Source organism: Pelmatolapia mariae, linkage group LG17 (genome assembly GCF_036321145.2).
Source record: "Pelmatolapia mariae isolate MD_Pm_ZW linkage group LG17, Pm_UMD_F_2, whole genome shotgun sequence".
NCBI lineage: Eukaryota > Metazoa > Chordata > Actinopteri > Cichliformes > Cichlidae > Pelmatolapia > Pelmatolapia mariae.
The window spans coordinates 35,445,814-35,460,099 of record NC_086242.1 but is presented as its reverse complement, the minus strand read 5'-3'; the positions used below and the strand labels follow the sequence as shown (position 1 = coordinate 35,460,099).

Here is a 14,286-nt window from a genome sequence, read left to right as displayed (position 1 = left end):
CAAACACAATTAACTTCCCAAACATGTCTCGATTGGAATGCTTCAATGTGTGCCCTGGAATTCTACAGTTTTTAAGATGGTTTTCAGTATTAAAGTGAAACCAGTGATGAATCAGTACACCCACCAGTGCACAGGAGAAATAAAAGCTGTAGATAAACTGGCAATATTTCATTATGAACTATTATGAACCATTATGAAATAATCATATTTAGTCCAATGAAATCAATATAAAATATAAATCAATGAATAAATTATGGTGTGAATTGTTTCTGCTTCACACTTTGACTCAACAATTAGAGTTTGAAGTATACTGTAATGCAGAACATTTGTACTTTTATTTCAGCAAAAGTATTTTTACAGAATGTACATATACTACAGTTTACTACTTTTATATACAGTAAGTATAGGATTTAGCAAAGTTATTTCTACCACAACTGTAAGAAGTTAATAATGAGCATTTGTTCTTTAAAACTGTGGGTAAATCTCATGAGGGGACTGACATGCTTAACAGTAGACCCCAGTCTGTGGGCCTTTTTCATAAACATGCTTATCAGAGAATTCTGGCCAATTGGTGCATTACCAAAGCCAACATGAGTGGACGAAATTGCAACTAAATACACTTTAACGGTGGGAAATGTTCTTCCCTCATCTAGTATATCACGAAGGAAGCATAAGAGATTTGTACTGATTTGTGAGTGAAGAGCTCCTGTACTCTGAATAATCTCTTTCACCCTCTGACTCATTTAAATTCAGGCTGTCATGTACCAGACACAGAGTGCAAGACGCTGCATGTGGATGAAAAATTTGCCTGTGATACCAGGTCCCTGTGCAAAAGTAGTGCCCACTGCTTGCTGTGGACCAGACAGGCTAAGTCTGCCTTTCATAGCCTGCTGGGGCAATAAGGAGCTATAAAAATCAGCTGCTCCCTCATCCTGCATAGTACTGATGGTATGAAGCTCGAGGGAGTTGGGGAGTGCATACAGCAGCAACTCTGGCCGTGGGCACGCTAGTGCTTCCTCACCTAATGGCGCACCCTCTGTTCTTAACAAAAACAACTTTTTTTGCATGATATAATATGCTAACTGCAGCAGTGTGTGCACAGTGGCTTCTTTGTGCACAGCTGCCGAGTTCAAAATGCGTGGGTTGCTAAATTTCTGCGCAAAGAAGTGCACCTGTGAAACGAAATTATTTGTTCAGATTAGATTTTATTTTTTTCCCCCTCATGATAGAAAATAACTCCAGTTATTTAAAGAAATGAATATTATTTCGTCTTTGCATGGAGACTATGTTTCAAGCATTTTTACAGGCCAGAAAATAAAATACTTGAAATATTAGAATATTGCAGTATGTAAATTACTTTTCAACCCTAACTAGTCCGAGGATTACGCTTCAAGTACAAGCAACCACATTAGGGTAGGAAAAGCACTGCAGTCTTCCCTTGTGTAGCTTATCTACACAAGGGAAGACTGCATTGACTACCACATGATACTCATGAACGCCCTTCACAAGGAGGGTAAGCACAATATATGGAAGATCAGGAAAGTCAGTCCATGAAATAAAGCTGTAAATCACTTTCTAGTGACTTCATAATTTGTGATTACTTCTATGTTGATAAAATATTTGCTATGTTACCAGAGAATACAATTACTAATCCATCAATAAATACTTTATTAAACAATTAAAAGACTTGATTACATGACTCATCAATGCAGAATTTAAAAACAGTATATATATTTTAAAAAAAAAGTGGCAAAATGTGATCTCCCTACTGTAGTTCATGTCTTACTGCATTTCCTGTTTCCATTCACAGTAACATGTAATAAATAATTTAGTTTCTCCTTTAAGATCAATCTCCATGCCCAAGTAAAACTTGATGTACTTAGGCAAGTCTGATTTGTCTGACTTAACAAACAGGCATAGCTAACAAAGTGGCCAGTGATCGTTTCTCTAAGGGGCTAAAATCCATTTGCCAGGTATAAATAAGGACCCACACAAATTACTGAGTGTTTGAGCAGAAAGCGCAGCAGCGCCAAAAGACATGTTGTTACTGGCCGAAATAATACTCTGTGGAAAATTGAACAAATAATTTGGTCTGCTTGTGTCCATCTAGCCTGATTGATACTGAAGATAGAAAAGTATTATATAATTATTGTTTTTGTACAAGAGTTAATCTCTGTGACAAAGCAATACATTGCATCAATGCCTGGCTAGAGACAACATTTAGTTTGAGTAACTCATTATCGGTTTTGGTATTTTCATGAGATCTGAATAATAAATAAAAGAAATAGAAATCAAACACTTCCCACCATAGCACCAGAGCAATGGTTGACCCAGAGGGATGTGAACGATAAAGTTCCTCATATAGAGTTGTTTTTTGGTTATGTGAAGCTAGAAAGCTGTTAAGATGAAAGTTTCAGATTGAGCCTCTTGCACTGCCATATTAAGATGGCTGCGATTCTTTGGGATGACGTCCACAGAAGTTCAAATGGGTTATCAGGCACTGATGACAACCAGTCCTACGTGGAGGTAAGAGTCCATTCTTCACTTTAGTGGGATGTTGCTTTTGGTAAAACACTGCTGCAGCCCTCTGCGACTGCAACGAAGTCAGTGTGTTTTACTGGTCCACTCCAGGTGGGCCAGGACTCATGCATTTAGTGTGCACAGCTCCTCTGGGTCTTGGTTCACTGGGGTGTGCTCTCTTCTCCTCCTGAGACAAAAAAAAAAAAAAAAAAAAAAAAAAAAAAAAAAGGACAATCAGGATTGAAATGGATTATAACTAGCCAACTGCAAAACAATGAGTATACAGAAAGATCCAAAAAGTAGTTTTGTTTTTACCTTCGATACAGTAAGACTACCCCTGCAGTACAGACAATCACCAGTAAAACAGTGATGACCGTTGCCGCTGTGGTTGTTGCAGCGTCTGCAAATGAGAGAGAAAATCCTTAATGTGCTCTGATTCAGTTTCTTCACTGAAAAGAGGTATAACATGACTGAATCTCCTCAAATACAAAGCAGACTTGGAATTGTTGTGAGTTTCAAGTGTTTTCAGACAATCTCAGTGAATGTATCGTCCTAAACGTCAATCGGGGAATCTACACTGCGAGTCTGCTCTGTGGCCTTCAGCATTTCTAAAACGTCTTGCTTCACAAACAGCGTTTAGCCTCAAGGGACTCCCTGCTTGTCCACTGAGAAGTGACATCACTGACTTACAAATAATACACAGACACTCGCAGACCATTATGACCACCTGCTTAATATTTTGTTGGGCTCCCTTTTGCTACCAAAGCAGTCCTTACTTTACTAGACTTCCTTTGGCAGTATCAGAGGGGGGCCTGCGTGGATTAAACAAGTTTGATCCACACATCCCACAGATGCTTGATGTTCCTACTTGCTCACTAATATATGCCACATAACAGGTGTTGTGATGAAGAGATAATCAGTGTTATTCACACCACCTGCTAGTGGTCACACACACACACACACACACACACACACACACACACACACACACACACACACACACACACAATGGCTGATCAGTGTATTTAATGAGATTATCTCAGATAAGAAATAATTTCTAATAACGCCGTTCAAGCTTACCAATTTCAAGCGCAGAATGGGTGGTGTTGTCAGGTCTTGTTGGTGACATGGCGTGCTTCATTGTGTCGGTCTTTCCTGTTGTCTCCATCACAGGTTCTGCTTTTCCAGTACAAAATAAATAAAATTTATAAAAAGTAGTGCAATTGTAAAGGCAAAAGGACATAATCAGTGTCATGCCTGACAAGTTTCTTATGCATGTATATGCTGCTTTGTGAAATGCTGGGGGAAAAGCAGATATCAAAGGTTAAGCTTTATGTACCACTCAGTAAATTACCACAAGGTGGGGTAAGGTTGGGTGGCAGTGCTTTTTACAACCCTTATTGCATTAATGGCTTATGCTTAGAGCGTACGCTTTATTTCACAGGCTTATCAGCTGAAATCCAAAAATACACATCCTTCTGTGACAGCTAGCCAGTTCAAGATATGTCTTCACTTTGATAACTCTTTGAAAGTCTGCTGACATTTCTCAAACCATCCTTGGTTCATCACAATTGATTCTCCTGAGTTTCATTCTTTTGGTAATCTGCAGATTCAGGTGTGGACAGTTACTGCATCTGCCCAGCAGGGGGAGCTCCCAATGCAACAGTTTGTTCAGAAAAAACAAAGTGTTTTTCCTTTAGCAAGCTTCACTTAACACTAGTATTTCTGTGCAATCTGAACTATTAGCTCTCAGAAATTACTGTGTTTAATATGATAATTAACTAGTGTTACAGCATTTATGATAAAGAATAGTATAGATCCCCTTTAAATAACTGCTTGTATAAATACTGCAATGACAGCTGTCTGGATTCAATGGAAGAGACGGCACATTAGCAGCTTCAGCTGTTGTTTCAAGTAATGTATATTTGTACTGCTTTACAAACAAACAACCCACACACTTATGTCAAAGTATGATTTTTTTTTTAATTTAATGTTAATGATGCCCTAGTTTTGAAACTTGAGTCTGTGATCACAAAAAATTATTGTTGAGGTAAATTCATTTAGATATCGTCTTTATATAGCCCAGAGATGTTTCAAAGATGGCTTCAGAAGCCCAGACTTATTTCTCAAGCACTTTGATAATATCCTGTGAACCAGCATTAGCAAAAATATCGTCCATTACATGATTTTATATGCTGAGGGCATCAAAGTCCTGCACCCCAGGTATTGTACAATTCACTTTTTAAAATCCAGTTTCAAGTGCAGAGAAAGGCTTATTCACCTCTGCCTAAGACTTTGACCTTGGTATTAAAACCTTAGATGGCACCTGCCCCGTTTCTGTTTCAGTTCCTCCTAAATTATTTTCATAAAACCTTTCCTTTGGAAGTACAGCAACTAGAGATGCACAATCTTTGTCTCCCTCGACCTGCTGTTTGCTTAGAGTTTAGTTACACGGCCTGCACCCATTTAACCAATTACTCTTTCCAGTGTACAGCTCTCTTTCACCTGTCACCATTTGTGGTTGACGTTTAACTGGAACTGCTTTTGAGGTTTGACCTGTATACAGCTGCTGTCTGTTATGAAACAGATCTGGGTTTCAGACTTTGGGTCTTCCTTTCCTGTCATGCTAAAGCCAGGACACCGGACACAAAGTTCTAAAGGCTAACAACCTTTTGAACAGCACTGTGCCATTCAACACCAAACCTAAAAAAAAAAAAAAACCCCCAAACAAACATGTGTGCTGTTAATGCTAATGATTGTGTATCACAACATTGTAGATTCTCTTAAAGATGTTGATGTAAAACCTCAAAAACTACTTCAGTTCCCTTTTCACATCATATTTACAGTACAGTCCATTAAGTGCCCATCCCTAGATGTCCCTTATATCACCAGTGTAGAAGTAGTTTCTGCTACAAGACAATTTTTATTTTTTTTTATTTTTTTTTAAATTTGAGATTTTTTAACCAATTCCTTGCATAGCAAAGGATTTTAGCATGCTGTAGACTAGCTGTGAGTGCCTAAACCCATCTGCTTTCACCTTATACAAGTGACAAAGTGGTTTAGTCCGCTACATGATCTGGACTTTGTGGCTTGGAACAGCTAATTTCTATAGGTGACCGAATTACTAAAAGTAATTTCAAAGAAATTTGTCAACAGTTTCGATAGAAATTTTAGCAACAGTGTGGTAAACGTGGCATTGAGGACGCCAGATTATTTTACCACATTTTTTTAACCACAATGACACTTTGAGTCAGACAGATTTCGTTAGCTTTAACTAGTTCTAACGAAACATGTCCACACTGCATGGATTACTAAAGCGTCCAGTTTGTATCTTCAAGAACACAACGTTTGTGTTTGATTACTGGCCTGTATTATTCACACTTGCAAAGGACTGTGAGCGAGAAGATGTGATTGAGGGTTTAGGCAGTGAAGACTACAGGATGTTAATATATGATGACGGTCCTATAAGTCTGCACAGTTTGTTATATGAACAGTTCATTAAGGTCTCCTTTAAAGACTGCTACAGATTGGACAATTTTTAAGTAAATATCAGAAGATACATGAGTGATATGCATCAAGAAAGGACGTACGCCCACAGAGACTTTTTTCGACACCCATGAAAGGGTTCTGTTCATCTCCCGTGAAGGCTGCATGACAAAAAAAAAAAAAAAAAAAAAAATTCACAAAGGAGTTAAAGAGTCTGTGTCTCATTGCCCAAGAGAACATAGATGGTCAGTTTTTACAGATGCCACATCCTTTAGTCCTGGACCACCTCACGATTGTCCTTACTGCTGACAGTACACAAGTACACACACACACCCTGCCCATTTGCTGATAGTACAGTAGTGAACACAGCCGTGGATTTGATCTCTGACAACAATGAAGCCACTTCGGAAGGGAGATTTCACCTCACTGTTAAGACAACTTGGAATGAAATTCCTCGATAACTATGGTGGCAGACCTTCCATGGACACTGGTGGTCTTGTAATATGAAGTGTAACGCACACTCCACTTAGAATTATTCAGTCAACACAACCTTCCAACCGTGAGGGAAATCTCTAAGGTTGGATTACAAATTAATCTTTTTAAATTTCCTTCAGTCTTATAAAAACACTCCGAAGCAGTTAAAGAAAAGCACATGCCCTTCAAATTAAGCACTGCAGGCACTGACGGGTTTAAATAATTGTGCAGTAAGTTAGTGTAATTTGAAGCCTATCCATATATCCATTCTCTTCTGCTTAGGCACAGAGGCAAACAACCAGTCGCACACAGATTCACAAGTACAATCACATCTATGGGCAATTTAGAATGACCAATTAATCCCCACTAACTGCATGTTTTTGGACTGTGGGAGGAAGCTAGAACACACACACACACACACACACACACACACACACACACACACACACACACACACACACACACACACACACACACACACACACACACACAAAATAAAAAGGGGTGGGGAGAACATGCAAACACCAACAGAAAGGACCTGGCTAGGTGGTGGAATTGAATTCAGCACCTTCTTGCTGTGAGGTAACAGTGCAAATCGCCACAGTACCATGCTCCCAGTACAGCTATGAGTTCAAGAAACAGCACAGTTCCTTGGCTCAACCATCTTACTTTGACATCATGTGGTCACAAATAAAACAAAGCTCTAAGGCTATAAATCTGAGATTGCCAGTGCGAAATCTTCTATTAAACGAGGCTATTAGCCAACTTGTAACATGTCTGATGGATGAAAATACAGAGAATCCCAAATTTATGCACTGCTTCTATGCAACTTTCAGACTTCGCAAAGTCATCCATTTGGACAGATTAGACTCTGAAGGGCTACTTCTGGCTCAGAAGCAGTTTGTTTTACATTCAACGTCTGGTGAGCCATTAGAGGTGCTAGAATAGCATCTCATATCTGAACGGTCCCTTCTCATGTCCCTCTTGGTCTCAAGCAGACCTAATTAAATGACAAAAATATATTTATATTGTAGAGGGTGCCCATTTTAGTGATAAAGGTGTCAAAAGGCTTGAAGGAGAGTACAGTGGGGAAAGATTAAATAAACCCCATAATTTAGTGGCTTGTAGAACCATCTTTAGCAGAAATAACTTGAAACAATCAGGCTCACATCCTTGAGGAGGAGGTTTGCCCCACTCTTCTTTACAATGTTGCTTTATTTCACTCGGGTTTGCCACCATTTGTTTATTCATAGTACTCTCAAGTTGTGCCACAGCCTTACAGTCAGGCTGAGGTGTGGGTCATTGCAGACCTCAGCAGCTATGCCTGGGATCACTGCCCTGACTCCATTTGAACAGAGCTTTAGCTGTGAGACAAATGGCCTCATATTTGACTGTAGAATACTTTAGTATATAGTGGGGCTCATGGTCAACTAAATCACTAGAAAACAAGCCCAAATCATCTCCTCTCTGCACCACCATGTTTGACAGCAAGTATGAGACAGAGCCACTGAACGCATAAGTCCCTATAAGCAGTCTGGGGGATGTGGTTAGTCATGACTTTGGGCGTCTGTAGCAACATCTCACCTGGCACACTTGAAAGCAACAGCTCAGCGGAAGCCAACTGAGAAAGTACGTATGAATTTAAGTTCTTTACCGTGGGTGGTTGTCTGTGTACTGGTTCCTTGTTCAAGCACTGTGCTTGCATTCTGCATCACCTGAGCAGTGGAAGCTGTTGCTGAGAAGAAAAAACCCACCTCTATTAATACTGTAAAAACCCTGACCACATCTCATACTGCTAAGATTAGTTATAGCACGAATGATCCCTCTGTTATGAAACATGCGTTTATTCCATTATCCCCATTACTAAAAATTCATAACTGTCTTCAAGCATGCATGGAGTGTTGTTATACTTGGTTTGATTTTACATTAGTTAGCTTCAACATGCCACGTATATTAGAATAGCTGAAAAATACACGCAGGATTTCATGTTATCCATCCGTCTATTTTCTTCCGCTTATCCGGGGCCAGGTCGCGGGGGCAGCAGCCCAAGCAGAGAAGCCCAGACGTCCCTCTCCCCAGCCACCATTTAATGTTAGTAAGGGAAATTAACACTTTAACAAAATGTTAAGAGGAGCTGGAGTTGTATTTGTTACTCCCAGATGGATTTTCCTCAGATTAATAAATACAAGCAGCAGCAAGATCCATATGAGCATCCCCAAAAGGAGTGAGCTGTGCACATTTACACATGTCACATTATAAGTAGCTTCTTGTCTTCACTCATTCATGACTATCACTTAGTCACGAATGAGTAAACAAGTTAACTATGACTAACCATATTTTTTGGAAAGCTGAGTTAAATTTCACTAAACACACCTGGGCATGATTACTGCCAGATCTGTTAAAGAAATCACTCAAGCAGATCCTGTCTGACAAAGTGAAGTAGATGTGAACACATCATGCCACAATCTAAAGAAACCTTCATGGAGTGGTGGGCCTACCAAAATTACCCCAAGAGCCCACTGGCAGCTCATCCAGGAGATAGAAATACAAAAAGCCCCAACATTTAAAAAAGTAAAACAAGTAAAAAAGAAAAAAACCTTTAAGTTTTTTTGTTTTGAGTAAATAGTCAATGAACTGATGAGAGAAAGGGTTGAGGTTTGCATCTCATTACATCTGGAATACAGCTAACAAAGCACTTCATGAAAAGAACATCATACCAACAGTCAAATGGTAGTGCAATGATCCGTGTCTACTTTGCTCCTTCAGAATTTGAACAACTTGCCATAATTAACTGAAACAATTATTCTCTCCGTCAGAAAATCCTGTAGGAAAATGTCCAGGAATTTCATGCCATAAAGCTCAAGTGCACTCTGACAATGATTTTTCCCTTAATGAATGAAATCATTAAGAAGGAAAAAAGAAAAAAAAAATGCTTTCCAGGGTTAAGTTTGTCTAACACTTAGATTTGTGTGATGATCTGAAACATGCAAGTATGACAAATATGCAAATAACAAATGAGGAAGGGGAGGGGTGGGGGGGGGTTCACAGCCACAGATGTACACAGCAGAAACGTAAACTGCCCCACTGATCATTTACAGTTAATCTGAGCATGACAACTGCTGTGAAATGAATGACTCATAGGAGCTGGGGTGTTTTTACTTTACTGTTAGTAAGGGTTCAAACCAAGTCCCATGATTTTCAAAAGTTAGTTCTTGAAGCGGTGATTATGATATCAAGATTGTCTGGTTGCTTAGCTGAGCTGTGTTGAACTATAATGATTAGAGCAACCAACCATGGGAACACTACCAGAAGTTTCTGTTACTGGATACATTTTGATTTGACAAGAACAGATGCTCTTCATTTCCATGATGCTAAAAATCATAAAGAAATAAAGCAAAATTTCTTGATGTCATTCAAAGCAGATTTGCTACATATCAAATCTTTGTGTGTTGCTGTAGGACTTGAGGTTTCACTACAGTGAACCATTTCCTTTAATAGTAGTTGCACTGCAACACCTCCTGGATTACTTGGAGAGTCATTTCACCCAAATTACCCAGTTCAAATTTAGACTTTTAGGACCATTTGCTCACTGTACACTTAAATAGCCCATGTTACATCTACTAGTTTTAACATTCCAACCTCTAACACTGCAATATATCAATAAGAATAATAACTTAAACTAAAAGGAAATTCATGTGTCTGACTTAGTTCATCTGCCATTTGTATGAGAATTAAGAAGCCTGATGGCTGCAGGTACTGGGGTTTGTTTTTGTTCCATAAGAAGTTGTAAAATGGGCGATAAAAGTAAGATGAGTGTAATATATACACAGACACTATACATGGCTCTAATATTAGTATTACTGCCACACCCTTGAGACATTTAGTTTCCTTTTAGTTTATTAGTAGTGGTTATAGGTCACGGTTTTTGATCGTCACAATCATGCAAATAGAGAACTTACTGATAGCGGAAGTACTGATGGAGTAAGAGGAAATATCAGTGTGACTCTCTGCAAAACCAAACCATCATTAAGCACACATGTCAGCAAAGTATGGCAAACACCATTTTCCTTAGACAGACGCTTACCTGTTGTTGTTGTTGTTGTAGTAGAAGTTGCACTTGTTGCTTTTGCTGGTTGTGTTGTTGTTATCCTTGGGTCAGCTGAAACATGACAAAGAAAGGAAAGAGATGCATTTAAAAAAAAAAAAAAAAAAAAAAAAAGAAAGTGGGAAAGCTAAAAAATGTACTGTATGGATCAGAGATCTATTATAGATTATAAATCTATTATCACCGCATTCTGGTTGAAAGTACCATAGACTTGACTAAGATCCAACTATTCCCCATGTCCAGGGTGTTCTACAGGTAGACAGTCAAATCCCTTTTACTTTGCATTAATTAAAGTTCTTCATTTCACTGCATTCCCATGATGTACTGCTCTGCACATCACCTGTCTGTCACAAATCACCCCGATACTGGTCTCCATCTGTTCCACTCTGCCTGCATTCTCTTCTCCTCTCTTGCGCAATGTTCGTTGTTTTGGATGGTTGACCTTAGATATTTAAAAAGGCATCTACATTCCCTCTTTGCATACTCAGCTTTCCAACAATCTCCCTCTCATTTACATACATGTACCGTGTCTTGGTTCTACTGACTTTCCTTCCTTTACTTCTCCAGGCTCTCTTAAACCTGCTTCCTGCTCCCACTAAAGATCGCAATGTAATCTATGAACATTCTAGTCCACACAGACTCATGTCTGACATCACCCATCATTATCATAGCAAACAAGAAGCACCCAAGAGCTGGTCCCTGATGTAATCCCACCTCCACAATGACCTCATTTGTTGCGGTCCTAATACACTTCCTGCATCACCCTCAGATTTTTCCTCTGCCACTCCTGACTTATTCATGCAGTACCAACCTTATGGTTTCACTAGATTAAAGACAGTACAACTTCTTTTGACTTTTTATATACTTCTCCATCAGCACTCTCCAAGAAAACAGTGTATCTATAGTGCTCTTTCTACAAAGCCTTGTGGGGCAACAGCAGGAAACTTGGACAGCTAATGAGGCCAAGAGTGGTACACATTGTGAGTACAATCAGCAAGAAGGCAACTAGGAAAGTCAAAACAAATACAAAGCACAAGAGACAGACCATCAGAGTAAAAAACAGGAAATGACAAAGACTCAGCCATACATACTTGCAGAAAGAGGACCATGAGACAAAACTGGAGGAACAGAATAAAGAACTAAAGGCAAAAATAGAGACTGAAAAGCATCAGATACTCATCTCCACCTGCATGATAAGCAGAAGAAAAGAAAAAAAATAAAATAAATCAAACCCATAAAACTTAAGTCTGGGTACAAGACCCAGGGAAAGTGACATTTTATCCCCACTATAACTGCACATCACTGCCGTTCTTGTAAAAATAAATATCAGCACCAGTGCACATCTTCATTCCTTAAGCATTGTCTAATTGTGTTACACAGTGTCTCAAAGTCCACTGCACTCACTTCCTCCTTACTAATCCTCTGGATCTCCTAAATTACTAAATGTCCTTCTTCTGCTCTCCCCTTCTCATCTCCTTCTATTATGAAACCTTAAAAGTGCTCCTTCCATCCAGTGTTTTGGGTCTATAGATAACCTTTCATCAAATCTGTTTCCTAGCAGGTGAATAAATGTTTGTGGTGTGTAGAAACAGGTGCATGCATGAGATTTTCACTCTGAAACCACTCCCCTAGAGAAAACATTCACTCATTTCCTTTTACAGTAGATAATGTCACCTTTGCGCCAAGCTAGAGAGTCTAAAAAGGAAACTGCTCACCGCTGTCAGCTGTGACAACACAAAAACAAACCACATGTGGGTGGCTTTCCACTGCACCCGAAAAGGAACCATTGCATTCTCTTATCTCTTGTAAATTTCAGACTTCCAGCCAGACACCTGCTGTCAACAGTTCTAGTATGACTCTGCAGTTGAAATATCGGAAGGGAGGATGTGCCAGTGTACTAGAGAGCGTGGGATGGTTTAGTCAGCTGGTTTGAGCCGAACCATCTCGACGCATGGGCCTGTCAGTTCTGTTGATGTTTTATCAGTAAACAGTGGCCTAGTGTGACTTTTATTCAGCCAGAGATGGACAAAGACTAAATAATCCACCGATAATCATGAGACATCCTTCGGTTGTGCCGCCATGCAGATTATAAAATTCCCGTGACACTTTGAGCAGATACCAGGCACCAGCCTATGCTCTGTATTAATATTTTAAGTTCCTCCAGGGAATGCATGTAGGGGCTGGCCTTCTATAAACCGTCTCCACCCATTCATCCAGAGCATACTTTCAGGGTTACCTGGCAATTCAGTCATCCCCTGGGGTAATGACTGAACATAACAGCTCCCATTTTTCAAAGTGATAATGGATTCATGTTATGATAATACCAGTACTACTACTACTACTGTACAGTACTATTAGCTACCATTAGCTGTAATCTAAGAATCTAGGGTTATAACAAATATGGGTTCATGGATACTGGATTTGTAATCCCCCCCCCCCCAAGGCCAAATCTAATGTGAATACTTGAAAGTTGACCAAGAGGAACTTTTTACACTAAAAGGGAAAAAGAAAAGCAACAAGCCGCAGTACTGCTGTTTCCAAATAACCTGAGCATGGAACTTCAAGATAAGAGAAGCCTCTTTGAACCATTCAGCTGTGTTTGGGACCTCGTAACAATGTACCGGTCTACATATGTGTGGATATAGAGACGTTTTCACTTTGATATCTTTGCTGTTAAGAAATGAACCAGCAAATAATACTTACGTATACACACTAGCTCTGGTTTGGTTTTGCTCCACTGTAGACCAGTTCCAGAATCTTCGCATTTGATTAAATTTGAGGTTCCCACTTTTCTCAGGTAACCATCCTTACATTTGTAGCGAAAATGGGCACGTATTGTGGGATTGTAGCAGCCTTGTTGTGGGAGGTTTGTTAAATTCAACTTTGGAATTTCTGGACATGGACAGCTGTTATCTGTAAAAATAATAATGATAACTTTTTAAAAAATAAAAGCATACGATTTAAAATAAATAACCAGTATTTTTTTTTTTTTTGGTGAATGGTGTACGTAAGCTCCATAGTACATTGCTAGAAGTTAGAAATAATGGTAACCTGATGGCGTCAATAAAAACTTTTACACCATCACATACACATCAGGTCAACCCCGCTTCTAAGCCTAAAATTTAGCAGAATTCATAACGATACACACTTGCGACTTTCAGCATTTAGGTTTCATTATGGAAATTTACGATACGGGCCCGAGACGGCGAGAAACAATGATTTACCAAACAAACAAACAAACAAACAAACAAACAAAACACAAATCAAGCCGCAGGTATGTCTTCAATAAGCAATTATCCCCCTCCAACATATCTCACTGGTGTAAAATGCTCAAGTGTGCGAGTTTATGCCTTCTATTTGAACGACTTGTTTTTGAAGGTGATCAAATTTAATCACTGATTAAATAAGCGATAAAAATATAAAGAAAAAATCGCGACATGCGCATTTTAAAGCACTTTCTGGAGCGTGTACGCTCGAGTTGAAATTTGTTTGCACTTACCGCTGCTGGATAATTGAGGCCAACAAACTATCATAACGCAGACGGAGAAAGCCAGTGAAACCAGAGCCATCGGACACCTCGGTAGTGACTTAAAACATGTTCACTAAATAAAACCAGGCCGGTAAAGACCATCGTCGCTGTCGCCGCGGTATTTCTTTTCGTTCACACTTTCGCTTTATACCATGCCACTCCCCTTGTGCTC

General features: G+C 39.3%; 1 protein-coding gene across 8 annotated transcripts; it reads right to left on the bottom strand.

The window, feature by feature from the left end:
- Positions 1-419: 419 nt before the first annotated feature.
- Positions 420-14,252, bottom strand: il15ra (interleukin 15 receptor subunit alpha). Of its 8 annotated transcripts, none has more exons than XM_063501023.1 (8): positions 14,085-14,252; positions 13,289-13,498; positions 10,565-10,639; positions 10,440-10,487; positions 8,135-8,215; positions 3,601-3,699; positions 2,836-2,920; positions 420-2,707 (listed from the first exon to the last, which is right to left on the bottom strand). In XM_063501023.1, exons 1-8 carry the CDS (start codon positions 14,152-14,154, stop codon positions 2,644-2,646), a joined length of 732 nt encoding a protein of 243 aa, XP_063357093.1. In that variant the 5' UTR covers positions 14,155-14,252; the 3' UTR covers positions 420-2,643. The 8 variants fall into 8 exon arrangements, with proteins under 8 accessions (XP_063357093.1, XP_063357094.1, XP_063357095.1 ...); XM_063501024.1 differs by having other exon boundaries at positions 3,601-3,696; XM_063501025.1 differs by having other exon boundaries at positions 8,135-8,209.
- Between the last annotated feature and the right edge of the window lie 34 nt (positions 14,253-14,286).